At 40.3% G+C, this 15,469-nt stretch overlaps 1 protein-coding gene across 2 annotated transcripts in view; it reads right to left on the bottom strand.

The window, feature by feature from the left end:
• ano1a (anoctamin 1, calcium activated chloride channel a) overlaps positions 1-15,066 on the bottom strand; it is a 72,023-nt gene extending 56,957 nt beyond the window's left edge. Inside the window, exon 1 of one of the 2 annotated variants that reach the window (XM_056383575.1) lies at positions 14,923-15,066. Coding sequence is in view for 1 of the 2 variants with exons in the window: in XM_056383569.1 (XP_056239544.1) it covers positions 12,649-12,718 (70 nt within the window). In the remaining variant the exon portion in view is untranslated. Of the gene's footprint in view, positions 1-12,648; positions 13,201-14,922 lie in introns of those variants that run through there. The other variant, XM_056383569.1, reaches the window with a different exon arrangement.
• Between the last annotated feature and the right edge of the window lie 403 nt (positions 15,067-15,469).

Raw genomic sequence — 15,469 nt, forward strand, 5'->3', positions numbered from 1 at the left:
GTGTGGTGACCCAAACCACACATGCCTTCACCTGTTACTCCTGCTTTTATTCATGGCCAGACTGTTGAAGTTGTCCAACAGCGCAAGTACATGGGCACAATAAATGACAACAAACTAAAATTTGACCCAAACACTGATGCCGTTTGTGTTAAGGCCCACCAGCGAAAGCTTGTAAGTTTTAGTGTTGACACCTATTTTATGAAAATGTTTTATTCTTGTTTTATTGAGTCCGTTATCACCTTTTGATTTATCCACTGGTTTGAGTCACTTATCCTGAAAAACAGGAGCAGGTTGGACAGTATCGTGAGATTGTGCAGTAAAATATTAAAGATCACCTGGAACCTTGAAACTGGGTCTTTGTCAAAAACACAAAAAGATACAGAGCAACACTGTCTTTCAATACGTTCCTTTAACAAACACTGAATCCCTGTGCACTTCAAGCCCATCATGACTGTGAGGAGAAGCTCCACCCTGAGGCCCAAACACCCAGACAGAAGCAGAGCAGTGTAGTGTACACAGTTCACTGCAGTGAGGAAAGCACAGACCTGTAACAAAACAACTGCTTCACAAACACAAGGCACAACACAGGAGATCCAGCTGCTCAGGTCAGGACTCAGCAGTCCACCTACATCTGGAGGACCAGGGACACTCATGTCCACTTCCAGAGAGGACCCATGCTTTGAAAGGGTATAAGACCCACCAACACTAAATAGAGGAGGTGATCTACACACTGTTTATCACCCAATTACAATACAGTCACCCATCCACACCAGGATTAAGGTCAACCTAACGACTCACATGATGACCAGGTGGGGGGTTAGCGGCTCACCTCAATGACTCTGAACACAAAGACAGACTCTGACTGTGTTTTACATAGAACAAACAGTCAGACTTCAGATACACTGAGTCTGAATTCACCTGTTGCACAAAGCAGTTTAGATCTTGACTACTTTAAGATGGACTGTGGTACAATGAATTCTGGGTAAATAAATAAAAAAAATGGCCGACTGAGGAACCGCATCCAACCTCTCAGCTCTGTTTACCCTCAGCAGAAAATGTTTGTCTTTAGGAAGAATTCAACAGTTACGAGAGTGAATGAAAGAGTGAAACAATGAAAATAAAAATTTAATTTAGTCTAAAAACTCTCTCTCTTCTCTTTACTCTCTCCATAACAATGTCAGCAAACTACATATTATGAGCCATGTTTTCCTGTTTTTTACTGTTGGGTGCTACTGGTCAGCACAGGTGTCATTGATTGTTACCATGGTAACATTGATCTTAGGACTCAGTTAGCTTGGGGGTAGAATGTTTTTGTGGGAACTCCCCACTAATCAGTGAGAACTGAAGAAGCCTTTCAGATAAGCGCTGCCTTCATATAGCTCTTGGCTCCATGCAGCAAAGACCCCCTGCCTGATCTGAACCTGGGCTGCTGTGGCAAGGACTCAGCCTCGACACATACCGTAACATCCACACACTTTGATTTGTGTTTGTGCTACACCAACTCTAAATGAACTGTGAGCCTGCCGAGGCGGTGGCCCTCAGGTCAGAGGGCTGAACATGAGGACAGTTATTTAACAACATCTTATGACTGGCAGAGTGACCTTCTTTACCCTCAGCCAGTCTTCTGGGCTTTAACCGCACACAATGGTATTCACACACATTCGGCACTTCCAGACATTGACAGAGTGTGACTGCAGTAAGAATGAAATGAAAGTGGATGAAATCAGTTCCTCTGATTAAAACATGGGGTCTGCTTGAAATGCACTGTGGCTTGAATTTAGGAACTTGCAATGTGTGTTACTCTGTTGGAGCCCTTTAACAATAACAAACTATAAATCAGATACAATTTCAATAAGTGCTGAGTTTTCTGAAGAATCTAAGGCCAATATTCACTCCCCCTTTAGCTCTGCACCAACTCTGCACCAAGTGTAAGATCTGGCTCCACCATGTTCACCAGCTCCTCCTTGACTGTGTCTGTCTGCTGTTTGCTGCTCAGCAGGTAGAGGACAGTGTCCTCATCAGAGCTGATTTACTGAACAGCTTCTTTCTGGTGCAGAGAATGAAAGAAATAAAAAGAAAGAAAGAAAGAAAGTAAGAAAGTAAGTAAGTAAGTCATGGGCTGTAAAACCAAAACAAGGAGCTGAAAAAGCCAAAAAGCTTCATAGAGCTGAGGGGAACTGAGCTGGGTGATACAGTTAGGCCCAGAAATATTTGGACAGTGACACAAGTTTTGTTATTTTAGCTGTTTACGAAAACATATTCAGGATACAATTATATAATCAATATGGGCTTAAAGTGCAGACTCTCAGCTGTAATTTCAGAGTTTTCACATCCAAATTGGAGCAAGGGTTTAGGAATTACAGCTCTTTAATACGTAGCCACCTCTTTTTCAAGGGACCAAAAGTAATTGGACAATTGACTCAGAAGGCTGCAAAAAAAAAAAACAAGGCTGCATGGGCTCTTCCCTCGTTAACCTGTCATCAATTAAGCAGTTAAAAGATCTGGAGTTGATTCCAGGTGTGGCGTTTGCATTTGGAAGCTGTTGCTGTGAACACACAACATGCGGTCAAAGGAGCTCTCAATGGAGGTGAAACAGTTCATCCTGAGGCTGAAGAAAAAGAAGAAATCCATCAGAGAGATAGCAGAAATGTTAGGAGTGGCCAAATCAACAGTTTGGTACATTCTGAGAAAAAAAGAGTGCACTGGTGAGCTTGGGAACTCAAAAAGGCCTGGACGTCCTCGGAAGACAACAGTGGTGGATGATCGCAGAATCCTTTCCATGTTGAAGAAAAACCGCTTCACAGACAAAACTTAAGGCAGAAAGACCCACAAACAAGCAACAACTGAAGACAGCTGCAGTAAAGGCCTGGCAAAGCATCACAAAGGAGGAAACCCAGCGTTTGGTGATGTCCATGGGTTCCAGACTTCAGGCAGTCATTGCCTGCAAAGGATTCTCAACAAAATATTGAAAAGTAACATTTTACTTAGGGTTATGTTTATTTGTCCAATTACCTTTGAGCCCCTGAAATGAGGAGCGTTTGTATAAAAATAGCTACAATTCCTACATGTTTAATCATATATTTTTGTTCAACCCCTTGAATTAAACCTTAAAGTCTGCACTTCAATTCCGTTGTAGTTGTTTCATTTCAAATCCAATGTGGTGGCATGCAGAGCCCAAATCATGAAGATTGTGTCACTGTCCAAATATTTCTGGGCCTAACTGTATTTCTCCCGTGGTTTATCACATATACGAACTAGAATCACCACCTTGTGGTTGTTTCCTCCACCAACCAGCCAAGTTACAGGAAATAAGGTGATAATCTCTCCTTCCAGAGTTCCACTGTTGAATAATGGCTAGAAGCAGGCCAGGCTGTAGGCATGGGAACAAGGGGGCAATGACCCACAAAATGCTCCAACTGCCCCACCAAATCGCCCCACTTCATCCCAAAATTCAAAAAATAACTGAAAAGTATTTTACTTTGTCCTTGTCATTTTTAGCAATAACAAGCCACATTCCCAGTGTTGTGCCAGTTCAAAGTTCAGTTCACACAGAAATGAACTAGTTCACGTTCATAGTTTATTTTCTTTAAAATTTTAAACTAAGTTCACAGTTACAAAAATGAACTAGTTCATGTTCATCTGTTCCGTTTTTTTTTTTTTTTTTTTTTTTTAAATAAAGGCCGCTATTCTTTTTTTTAAAGTATATTTTTTTGGGGCTTTTGTGCCTTTATTGGACAGGATAGTAGAGAGAGACAGGAAATGGGGAGGCAGAGAGGGGGAATGACATGCAGCCATGGCCGTCCGATGCAGGACTTGAACCAGGGCCAACTGCAGCGAGGACTGTAGCCTCTACACATGGGGCGCCTGCTTAGAGCACTACGCCACACGATGCCCCCCTGCTATTCTTTTTCAATAGTGCCTCCTTCTACCATCCATCACCAGCCCTAAATCACTGCCACTCCCAAACTAAATGAATTATTGTATATACCACTGAAGAATCACAGACATGAGTTACATTTAAAATCCGTTTAGAAATATAATCCGTCTGAGTCTTCACTTGTTTCTTCATCAAACTGCTTCAAATGCTCAAACAAACTGGCTTCAGCAGTTGTAGATGAGTCTGTACCGTCTGTACCGCTAGCACCAGCCATGCTGGGTCGTGTCTATGGAGACGTCATGTGGCGTGCCGAAAACTGTCGTAAAACATTAGTTCATGTTCATCATTTGTAAAACTGATTTGTTCAGTTCAGCTTTCACTAAAAATATGGTGTGAAGGCATGGAAATATTATTTTTAGACTGATTTATTACTTTCCAGACAGCCATTGGTTTCACTTCGTCTCAGTAAATTCTGAAAATAAACCTGCATTTGAAAATTGCTGCAAATAAATTATCGATACCAGTGAAAAAGTAATTGCCATGTTTTTTGGGTTTTTTTTTTTGTAAAATCTGTGTCATTACCAGCTTAAAGTCCAACTACGTGTACCTTAAAGGTCCATATGTCCATGAGTTGTTTGATTATAAAGCAGGTCTAGGTTCTATGTTAATACTGTGAAAGTATCAAAGCGCTCAGTCCACAGAGAAAGAGAAAGAAAGAGCCAGAGAAAAAAAATCCACGGAGAAAGACAGAGATGCTCAGAGCCTCCTCTCTTCTGATTGGCTCACTGACCTGTTGTTACTAGAGCTGAGAGAGGAGATGTAAAACTACACTGAGATGGTTTCTACTTCTTAAAACCACAAATGTATTTCTATATATTATACTTCTTATCGATCAACACTTCAATTAAAACACAGGAGAAGAGGAAAATATGGAGCTTTAAAAAACTGTTGTCAGATGTTTGCACAGAGACGCTCAATAGTTCATAGTAAACTGCCTTCAAGAGCTACTGGAAAATCAAAGCTAACACAGCAGGCAGACACGAACGGTGTGACATTGTGAATGAAGATTAAAAAAAAAGTTGCAAAAAGTTGCACTAAGTATGAGCCATTTAGTTAATGGAATAAAACACAGACTCATCACTGTGGTCCCTTAAAAGCAACATTAGTGGACTTAATGTCATCGGTCAGAGTGGTAAGAAGACGGTTTAAATCTAAACCTCCAGAACTCAACAACCCCAACAGTGCTGTGTGGTTCTTTACAGCTTCACATTAGTGACTAGAAATGAGCATAAACAGCATTAACACACATCCCTCACTGGCTTCCCAGCCAAGAACACATGACCAGCATATAGAATGTTGCTATGACTACCCTCGGCTGAATATACCTTCAACAATAATTAAGAAAGAGCATATAATTGCTGATTGGATTTTGAGCTTCCTCATGTACATGAGACCACAGTTGAATATACCGTTACAGCCTTTACTGGATCACAGTGGGAGTCAGTGGATGGATGGAGGGAAATCCTCAGTAAAACAAAAAGAGACTGTCCTTCTTTCTTTAGACCAGTTAAACCAAGGCACCACAATTAATCTGACACAGATTCCTCAACGTCGACGGGTCCAGTAGGACAGAAGTTACATGATTAATGAAATTTATAAAATGTATAAATTTATAAAATAGAGATAATAAATCACAGGATTAGAAATCTGGCAAAACTCTTGAAATAATATTGAAGAGGATCCAGAAAACAAATATAATATACAAAAATAATATTAATAATAAAAAATGCATAAAGGGAGAGGGGGAAAGAAAATGGAAGAGTATGGGAGAAGGGGGGGGGGAAAGGAATAAGCCATATAGTTTAAAATTAGTTAAACCTGTCTAATTAATTATTACATTTTTTTCTCTCATCTTTATTTTTATTAATCCATTAATCTTCCCTATAGGGGACTATATTCAAATGATAATGTAATTCCACAATAGCATTTTAATTTTCCACATATGTATGTTTTATTTGAGTAAGAATCTGAATGAAAATGAAATAAACCAATTATTTCATTCTCACATACTTGTATGGACATTCTGGGAACATATTAAAATGAAAATGGAAAAGCTGTTTGACATTTCATTTCCAAGGTCACATCCTGCTGAACAGTGGACATTATTCAAATGTCAATTTAAATTTGAAAATGAAAATGCAATATAAACAATTTAAACTAATTATAGGCAACAATATTCAGGTCACAATGAAAATGAAAATGCAATGTTATAACAATCTGAAAATGAAAACGGCATTTGACATTTCATTTTCAAAGTTTTAACCTGCTCGAAAGTGGACAATATTCAAATGCAATAAGCAAAAGATCTGTTGCATTTTCACTTACATGTCACTACACTCTTTTGGAAATGGTATTTGACATTTCCTTTTCAAAGTCTTAAGCTGCTCTACAGTGGACAATATTCAATTGCAATAAGCAAAACAGCGCCCCCAGCCTACTGCATTTTCATTTACATGTCACCACGCTCCTTCAACATGAAAATGAAAATGCAATCTGTCAAACCTCTCATCAAGGCGGGTCTTCAGTTCTGAGGTCTTATTCTTGGTTCCTTATATCTTTGGTTATGAGAATGTTTTTGTATATTTAGCTTTTAAACCCGACCATGTGGTCATACCAAAAGTAAAACGTTAGCGTCGATGGAGGTCTACTAACGATACCTGTATCCATGTTACTCCACTACAAATGTCCTGCTTAGTTATTGAGTAGTTTACTCTCTAGGAGACGGTGGGCCCGCCTCACCTTTTGCGCATATTGGGACGATGTTACATATCTTATACAGTTAAAAGAAAAAAATCTGGACAGTGGGGATAAAAGTTAACAATTATTAACATACATTGGCTTTTTTTTTATGAATATGTGACTGCTCAGAATAACATCATAATAAAAAGACTGTAAAGCAACAGTGCTGCATGAATGTTTAATTCCCGTGGCACTTAAATGTTTATTGGTGGTTTGTTAGGTAAATATCACAGTAAAGTGCTGTGCATAAAACTCAAACGTGGAATTAAATGATTAGGGTGCATAGTCTTGACAGCATTGACAACATGCTATACAATTTATGAGTGCTGGTAATACAATGACAGGCCTGTCTGTTTGTGCCTAGCTCTCCTCTGTCAATTCTCTAATTTTTCATGTCTGTCAGAGGCTTCTCTCACATTTACTAGTCATGTTTTTACTCCTTGTTATTATCGTCAACTTTCGTCAATTCATGGAGAGTAAACTGATTTTGGTACTTTATTGACTTTAATTAGGGTTGCCAGTCATTCTCTGTTAACACACCAGCCTGTCTTTTCTATGACCAAAGCTTGGGACGTGCTTCTCTCTTTGTTAGTACCAGGAGTGATAGCATAAGTAGAGCCTCACATGGACGCGATTTAAAAATGGCTTTGGTTCTCCAACATTCAAAAGAAGAGAATACGTGACGGTCTGTTGTTGTTGTGGACAGTTACTGTGCTTTTGTGTCTTCGAAGGCAAAGGAGGGTGGTGATCACAGGAGCCAGATTTGGAGCACCTGGGCTGCCCACTGCCAGGGCAGGAGGGCAAAGGTTACATCACTCTTCCCTCTCTGTCTCTCACCTGGACTCATCCCTGCCACCGGCGGCATGTTATCTTTTGTTTTGTCATCCTACAATTCATAAATATCACACATACACACATACATCACTGATATGACTGACTGACACACTACTTGTAGTTGTCGCTTCAGTTTATTCATTTCATTATAATAAATATTCATGAGCTGTGTCCATTCCCTATAGACTACGTTGACCCGGCTTGGTTATGACAAATATCATAAAAATGTAAGACAGAATCAGATTCTGTTTTTCAATGGCAATCTGTTACACATCTTAATGAAGTAACGTTACTGGTGACAATTAGACTACAGCCATACAAAATGATCTGTGTCGAGGAAAAACCAAAGTTGGTCCAGTCCCATTAGATTTGGAGAATCAGGTTACAGTCATATCTCCAGCTCTGTTGCAGAAGTGTTGCAGTAGGCTGGGGGCGCTGTTTTGCTTATTGCATTTGAATATTGTCCACTGTAGAGCAGCTTAATGCTTTGAAAATGAAATGTCAAATGCCATTTTCATTTTCAGCTTGTTATAACATTGCATTTTCATTTTCATTGTGACTTGAATATTGCTTGCCTATAAAGAAAATTCTTTATATTGCATTTTAATTTTCAAATTTAAATGAACATTTGAATAATGTCCACTGTTCAGCAGGATGTGACCTTGAAAATGAAATGTCATACAGCTTTTCCATTTTCATTTTAATATGGTCCTAGAATGTCCATACAAGTATGTGAGAATGGAAATAATTGGTTTATTTCATTTTCATTTTTACTCAAATAAAACATACATATGTGGAAAATGAAAATGCTATTGTGGAATTACATTATCATTTGAATATAGTCCCCTATAGGCTTCCATAAAATGCAACTTAGCAAATAAAGAGTATATAAAAAAAAAAAATCAATGCACAACAATTAATCTGACAACAAATCCTCATCATTTATGATTCCATGACCTCAGAGCTGTGTTGTAACATCAAGATCAGGTGAACCATGAGGGAACAGATAGGGCTTGTTTAGATTCTGCAGATTAGAATACCTGAGGCAAACCTGACGTTACATGTCTGGCATGACGTTTGATTGTGTACAGTTCACCAGCCTCCACATACCTCTTGTAAACTCGAGCACCCATTTCTTTCTACTTTTTTTGTATAATATGTTAGTATTTTATGTAAATTCCGTTGTATGACTAAAGCACTTGGTAGATTAATGGTGTTAGGAAATATACATAAGTTTGAAGTGAAGTCAGTTTTTATGTATAGGTATAGCACCAAATCACAACAGAAGTTATCTCAAATAATATATAATGTATATTAATATAATAGTGTTATATTTTGTTGTTTGTTATATATAGTTACATCTATTCCATAAAAAACACAACCCTGCCCCAGACCTGATATCATCTGCCAAATGTGTTGGTGGAGAGCCCAGACAGGCGCCAACCAGCATGGATGGTCTGGTATTTACTTTAACAACACAAGATATTTTCAGTGTAAATCAACATTGGATTAGTTCACCTGTCTGGCTGTGTACAAGGTGCCATTTTATTATTTATACCCACAATACAAAGTCAGTTTACTAGTGTGGTAATGGGTTGGGATTTGTAGCATTTTCCAACATGTCATGGAATAAAGAGGGATTAAATAAAAGCTCACCAGGTATCAAACTTTCAGACACCTTCGGGCCTGCCTTGCCAAGTGTTACAGAGGGCTGGTTCAACAAATAAAGATCTAACAGGATGTAATGGCATCTGTTGGCACTGTTGACTTACAGTGATGTCAACTGACAGTGTGTTTACACAGCCATCAACTCCAAATTGTACATATCAACCACAAGTACTCATATGACATGTGTAACACTATATACACAACTCAATACAGAATCAAAGCCCTTTAAACTCAGGACTTGGTCAAATGGCAAAAAAGAAGTCTCACTGTATAAGTAATGAGAGAACGTGGGCGGGGTACCTGAACATTCACAGTTTTTCTGACATCCACAACAGCGGAATGTCCCTGACTGACTGACTGACTGACTGACTGACTGACTGACTGACTGACTGACTGAGTGATGGTATTTCCATCACTAGTAAGTGGACTGCTGAGCCGCAGTCTACTGAGCCGCTCTGGTTTCCCGGCTGCTCCTAAACTGCAGGGAAGAGGAGGAGCACCTCCAATACACTGAACCTCGCCTCCATTACAGCAAATAAACTACTTTTACTCCATGTCTCATTATTACTAAAGGAGGCAGAGGAATAGCTAAACATAAAACACACCAAGCAGAGAGAGCAGGAGAGAGGGAGAGAGAGAGAAGTCATCTGTAACTGCTAAAGAAACTAGCAGATCTGAATACCATGTAAACAACAGAAACACCAGCAACATGAAATGAGACAATACTCTTACTGCGGCACAGCAATAAGAACCCTGTTAAAATAAAGGGCTTCTGTCAACTAAAGAGGGATTTTACTTTGGAAAGATTACAGGAAGTGTTGAGTGACCATAGGTGGTCCAGACATATAATAGGTTTAGACCTAGTCTTGTTTCCCATTAAGATTAATGGATGAAATGTTCAAAATCCGCAGTTTTTCACAGCTTTACATGAATTTTTCAGCCTTGTCTACTCATTTATTCTTTCAGTCATGAATTCCATTCAAACTGTAAAATGTTTGGAAACTTTCCCTGAGTATTGGTTGGTTTTAAATCCTGTTCATAGTTTTTACACAGTGACAGTTTTTTTAATGTTCACAGTTACAGTGGGTGACATCACACAGAGAAGGTGTTAAACTGTTCTGAATATTTTCAGTTTAACTCGTCCTCACAGCCACAAATTTCACTCTTCACATTCCACTTTTTCCCAGAAAGTAGGTGAATTTGTCCTCTTTCATACAATGTACAGAGAGTTACAGAATTTGAACTATGCCCTTCAAAGTGGCAAGAGTACCATCCAACTGTCCCATTCACTCTAATGATGAGGAGAAAATCAGGAGCAAAACAGGAAGGCTTTTTTAAAATCTCTAGTTTTATATTTAACCATCCGTAATTCATGTTAATTACAGTCTTGTTTCCAAATCTAAACAAGGATACTAGACATATCAAACACATTAACATCAGTAACAATACTATAGTGTTGCCTGTAATCATGTCAATGTCATGTCTTATTAAGCTCTAAACTGCAAACACTCCTTTGGTCACAACTGTGATTATTGGATCTCAAGAAACATGAAAGTTTCACAGACACCTTTGCTGTTATCACAGACATTTACAGGTTATGACTGTTTGATCCAGATAAAATCAGCTGTAGACATGTGTAAACTGTGAGATACAGCTTTAACAGGCTGCATGGGCTCCCACTGACAGCAGTCTTTGGCAGACAATTACTTTTTGGACCAGCACTGGGGCTAACTGGTTAGCATTTTAACTTCAGTAGAAGAAAAGACCTGATAGAGACAAGAGTTAACATTGGTTGTTTGTTTCCACCTCTGGAGACAGATGGATACAGATGTTGACACCTGTAAACTGGATCAAGTCCTGTATCCACTGTGGAATACTGCTGTCACACAAGAATCTACTATTATACCACAATTATGGTGTTAAAGTTATTTTACTCCTGTTGCATCACTTCCAAACTATGACTACAGCTACTACAGCTAATATTTCACCTACTTACAATCCTTCAACAACTGCTGCTAAACCCTCAGGAGCCCAGCACAATATAAAGGTAAGCTTCTGCAGTGTATTATACAGCAGCTCCAAGTTTAAAATGAATGTAAATAATATTTACATTTACATTTTTAATGAACTTTTTTTTATAGTGTAATCCCGCTTTATAATCTCAGCAATACTGTAAATGATTGAGGATTAAGTAAAGGACAATGATGATGATGATGATGATGATGATTCTGTTTGATTGCTCTGTTAAGCTACAATAATATTGGTTACATCATTATCAACATGAGCGTGCCAACATCTGATTCCGTGGTAACGTCGTCATGTAAACCTATAAATGCTCTTAATAACTGAGGAAGCCAAACATGGAACAGGAAGTCATCAGAGGGAAGCCTGTTTTTAATAACACTCTGTTATAACCATTATTTTTCAACGAAGAAAGTTCAGGTTTAGAACATTTCTCCATATGACTGACACCCACCGGTTTTGTGAAGAATAATTTCGAAGCTCAGAGTGAGCTGCTCCACCATTGCCATCTTGGCATTGTCTGACTCCACCTAAGACAAAAAATCCAAAAATGGAGGAAGAGGTGGAGTGTGTGGATCTGAGACTTTGGTGCTTGTGGCAAGCATACGCTTACCCACCTGTCACTCAAAGAGGCCATGCCATCAGTTCTCCATCATTTTAAGCCTTAATAAAATGTAAAGATAAAAGTTATATGAACAGTTATCATGAAGGAGGAAATAAGCTATAGAGACCAAAACTCTTTTTGACTCCTGAATGTAGGCATACCAGTGGCTAACGTTAGCACGCTAAGAAAACACAACATGTGAATATAAAAACTCTGGAACAGTCAGGAGCTGCTGCCTCCTCACCAGCTCCTTCGTCAAGCAGCGGACCAGTCTGTCCTCTGAATCTAGAGAGCCAAGCTGATATCCCATCATTCACCTCTGAACTAGTGTCTGTGTGTCCACCGGTAGTCCATTCTGCCCTGCCTGGAAAAGTCTGAACTACCCCTTTAAGGTTCAGGGTAAACTGTTGTTTCTGGTTGTGGGTTGGATCTACACGTCACACATTAAATGATTTGTCATAAAGATTGTACAAATTTCCAATGAGGCCAGGTTGGAACCAGTGGAGCAAAGTCAAACAAATAAAATGGCCATGATGTTTAAAGCAGTCAGAATCCTCAGCATCTTAATGAAGTAATTTGAAGGCTCCCTCCATCAGCGCGCCCATGTGCCTCACATCATCAGTTTCAGTCCACCTGAACCAACCCGAGGGAATGTGAGGACATCTTGCACTGACATAAACTCAAATGCAAACACGTAGCTAAGCAGGAAAATGAAGCTTTGCATCTCTCAGCGGGCGCGCACAAACCACCACCATCATCATCATCATCATCATCATCATCATCATCATCATATTCCTGCGTTTCTTGCTAAATTTGGAGAGAAATATGCGCAGGAGCAGCTTACCGGGCTCCTGTGCTCTATCATGGTGGTTTAAGCCCCCGAGCGGCTCCTCTCCATCATCCTGTCGCTCCATCGGGTTTAATAAGCCGCTCTGGGTTCCTACAGAGACCCCAAACCAGATCTACTGCTCTGCCGCTCTCTGCAACAGCATCTATTCCTCCGTGAGCTCCGTGGCTTCACAGCCGACTGCGCTGTTGCATGGAAACGCTGGACGGAGAACTAGCACTTGTTCATCCTCATGGAGAGTTGATGTAGAGCTGGCGGAGAGCTGGCGGAGAGCTGATAGACCGCAGTCAAACTGTCTCCTGTTAGATGTGTCCAAAACAAACTATTTGTCCAGATGAAGCGTGTGTTTCAGTTTATCTCAATGGGAGAACAGAGGAGCTGTCCCAGGTTTAATTCACCACATCATCTGTCAGCCTGACTCTATTCTATGGTAATATACGTCTCCTCCGTGTGTGAAGAGCCTTTCTGTGTAAATGAGATGTTCCACTCACAGACAGCAGAGATAACGCGCACGGAGCCTCAGTGAAAATCGTGCCAAAACGGTCTACAATGATGTTGCGTTAAATTTCCACAGGAAAACGGGGAAATGTGGGCTCCCTGCCCACGACTCAGTTATCAGTGTTCACCTCAGCTTCCAGCTGCTCCAACAACGAGTTGTTTTTGTCACATTTCTTGCAGGTTTTTCAATTTTCAAAAATGTCATAGCAGTTCATTTGTTCGTGTGTGAAACATGCTCTACAAACACACTGTTTCTGTTTGTCTATAAAATGACTTTAACCTCTCATTGGTTTAGATACAGTAGGTTCTGCTTATTTTGGTGAATGGTTTTAATTGATGATAAACTCATCTGTTCTGATCAGTGAGAGTCAGTTTAACCTCAGTTTACTCCCTCATGTAGACGCTAACACACAGATAATTGTTCAGTTTTCCAAAAGAAAAAATGACCAGGAAGTTAGTCAACCACAACTACTACTTTTCCGAAGTCCTCAGAGACTCCTCTGGTGCAAAGGTTATCCATCTGCTTCACAGTAAAAGATTTTTTACCCAAATGTCCTATTCTAAACACAGATGGCTGCCAGAAATGACACGTCCTTATGAATGTGAACTGATATTTTAGATATCATTACTAGTTCAGCTAATTTGACAGACATTGGTAGTCTATGTTTTTCCAATATTTAATATTTTCATGCAAAATAACATGTTAATAACAATGTTTTGCTTGTGTCTCACAAAGAGAGCAAGAACATCTCACTTCTGTCTGACTGGATTAGACCTGCTCGGATGTTTTATTGAGTTTCTGGAAACATTCAGAGCAGCAGGAAGTGCATTAAACAGTCAAAGGTCGCCTGTATTTACTTCTCTGAGAGTCAGACACTCAACTCTGTGTCTGAATGTGAGGCTCATAAACTGACAGACTTTATATTAACATCAACAAATTTTTCATGCATGTAAAGCTAATGAGTGACCGGGGGAACAAACACTTCCAGTTGCTTTAACCGCGAGGTTTGTAAGCTATTTTATTTCCTACGGAACATGAATGCAGCATCACTCTCAAGCTCGAGCACAAATGCACCAGCTGGTGCCGCCTACTCGCGCTCGGGTCTTCCAGTAGGCGCGAGGTGATCGAAGCGCCCAAACGAGTGCTGAAGTGGTCTCGCGCAGAGACCAACAGTGAGAAAGGGGTGCGAGGAGACCTTATAAAAATTATTTTACTATTATTCGACTTTAAAAACGATTCATATTAACTGCTTCACATTAAAGGTTCTAAAGATCTACAGCCATGTTCTGCTTCAAGTTCTAATGAGAACATGTTCTTCACTGTTTCCTCTCCACTCCGTCTGCCTGCTGTCTGGACCGAGTGACCTCACAGAGACTGTTGCGGACTACAGACCAGACCTGAGCTCCTCAGGACTCCCTCTGCACCGTTGGCGCTCAGCTCGAAAATTTCATTTTTAATCCTATAGATCGAAGATTCACACCATCCCCACACAGACCAATAAATGCGTGTGTGCGTCACGGAGCACAGGGAAACCTCACTCAGAAATGCGCCTCAGGCAGAAGGCGTCAATCAGGCTTCACGTGAGCCTGTCTACACTGAGTCCACCTGCTGTGGAGCACTTCTTCACAAATCATGACTAATCACAAAAATTCTGTGTGTCAGAATAAAACCAAACACAGCTGCACATAACACATGAATGAAAACACAGTAAACGAGTGCAGGTGTGGGATTGACGCAGGTCTACAGGTGAAGAAGAAGAGGTGAATATTTACCTTTTTTCCTCCAGAGTTAAAGACACGCCGCCTGTGTAGAAGGAGAGATGGAAAAAGCAGGTATTTGCCAGGTAACAATTCCCCCTCACCTGTGTGCAGACAGGGCGGAGGAGGAAGTGCTTCTGGCCTCTTCAGGTAAAGTCTCTCCTCCCACACAGCAGCTCTGGGACAACATGAAGTCGCTGGAGGAGGTGGGGGTGGGGGGTTGTTATGCAACGTGACAATGTAAAGACGTGGGTCTGTGATTGGCCAGGAGCCCAGAGAGAACACACTCTAAAATAACCTGCAGTATACATCCTGTAACATCCGGACCTTTATTTTGGAGGCTGATCTGAAAGCTGCAATTTGTTTCTTACCTTTAATATGACTGAACTGACGCAGTGTGATTAGAGGCACAGGGACAGGGAGTCTGCTGAGACATTCCCATACAGACATGTGTGGACTTGCAGTCGACTGCCTGGTAGTTTTCCTGTTCCGAAACATGACCCCACCCCTGAGCTCCCTCGGAGAGGTCTGTAACACTGACAAAGCTGAAGTTCACATGTGG

This window comes from Seriola aureovittata, chromosome 1, assembly GCF_021018895.1.
Source record: "Seriola aureovittata isolate HTS-2021-v1 ecotype China chromosome 1, ASM2101889v1, whole genome shotgun sequence".
NCBI lineage: Eukaryota > Metazoa > Chordata > Actinopteri > Carangiformes > Carangidae > Seriola > Seriola aureovittata.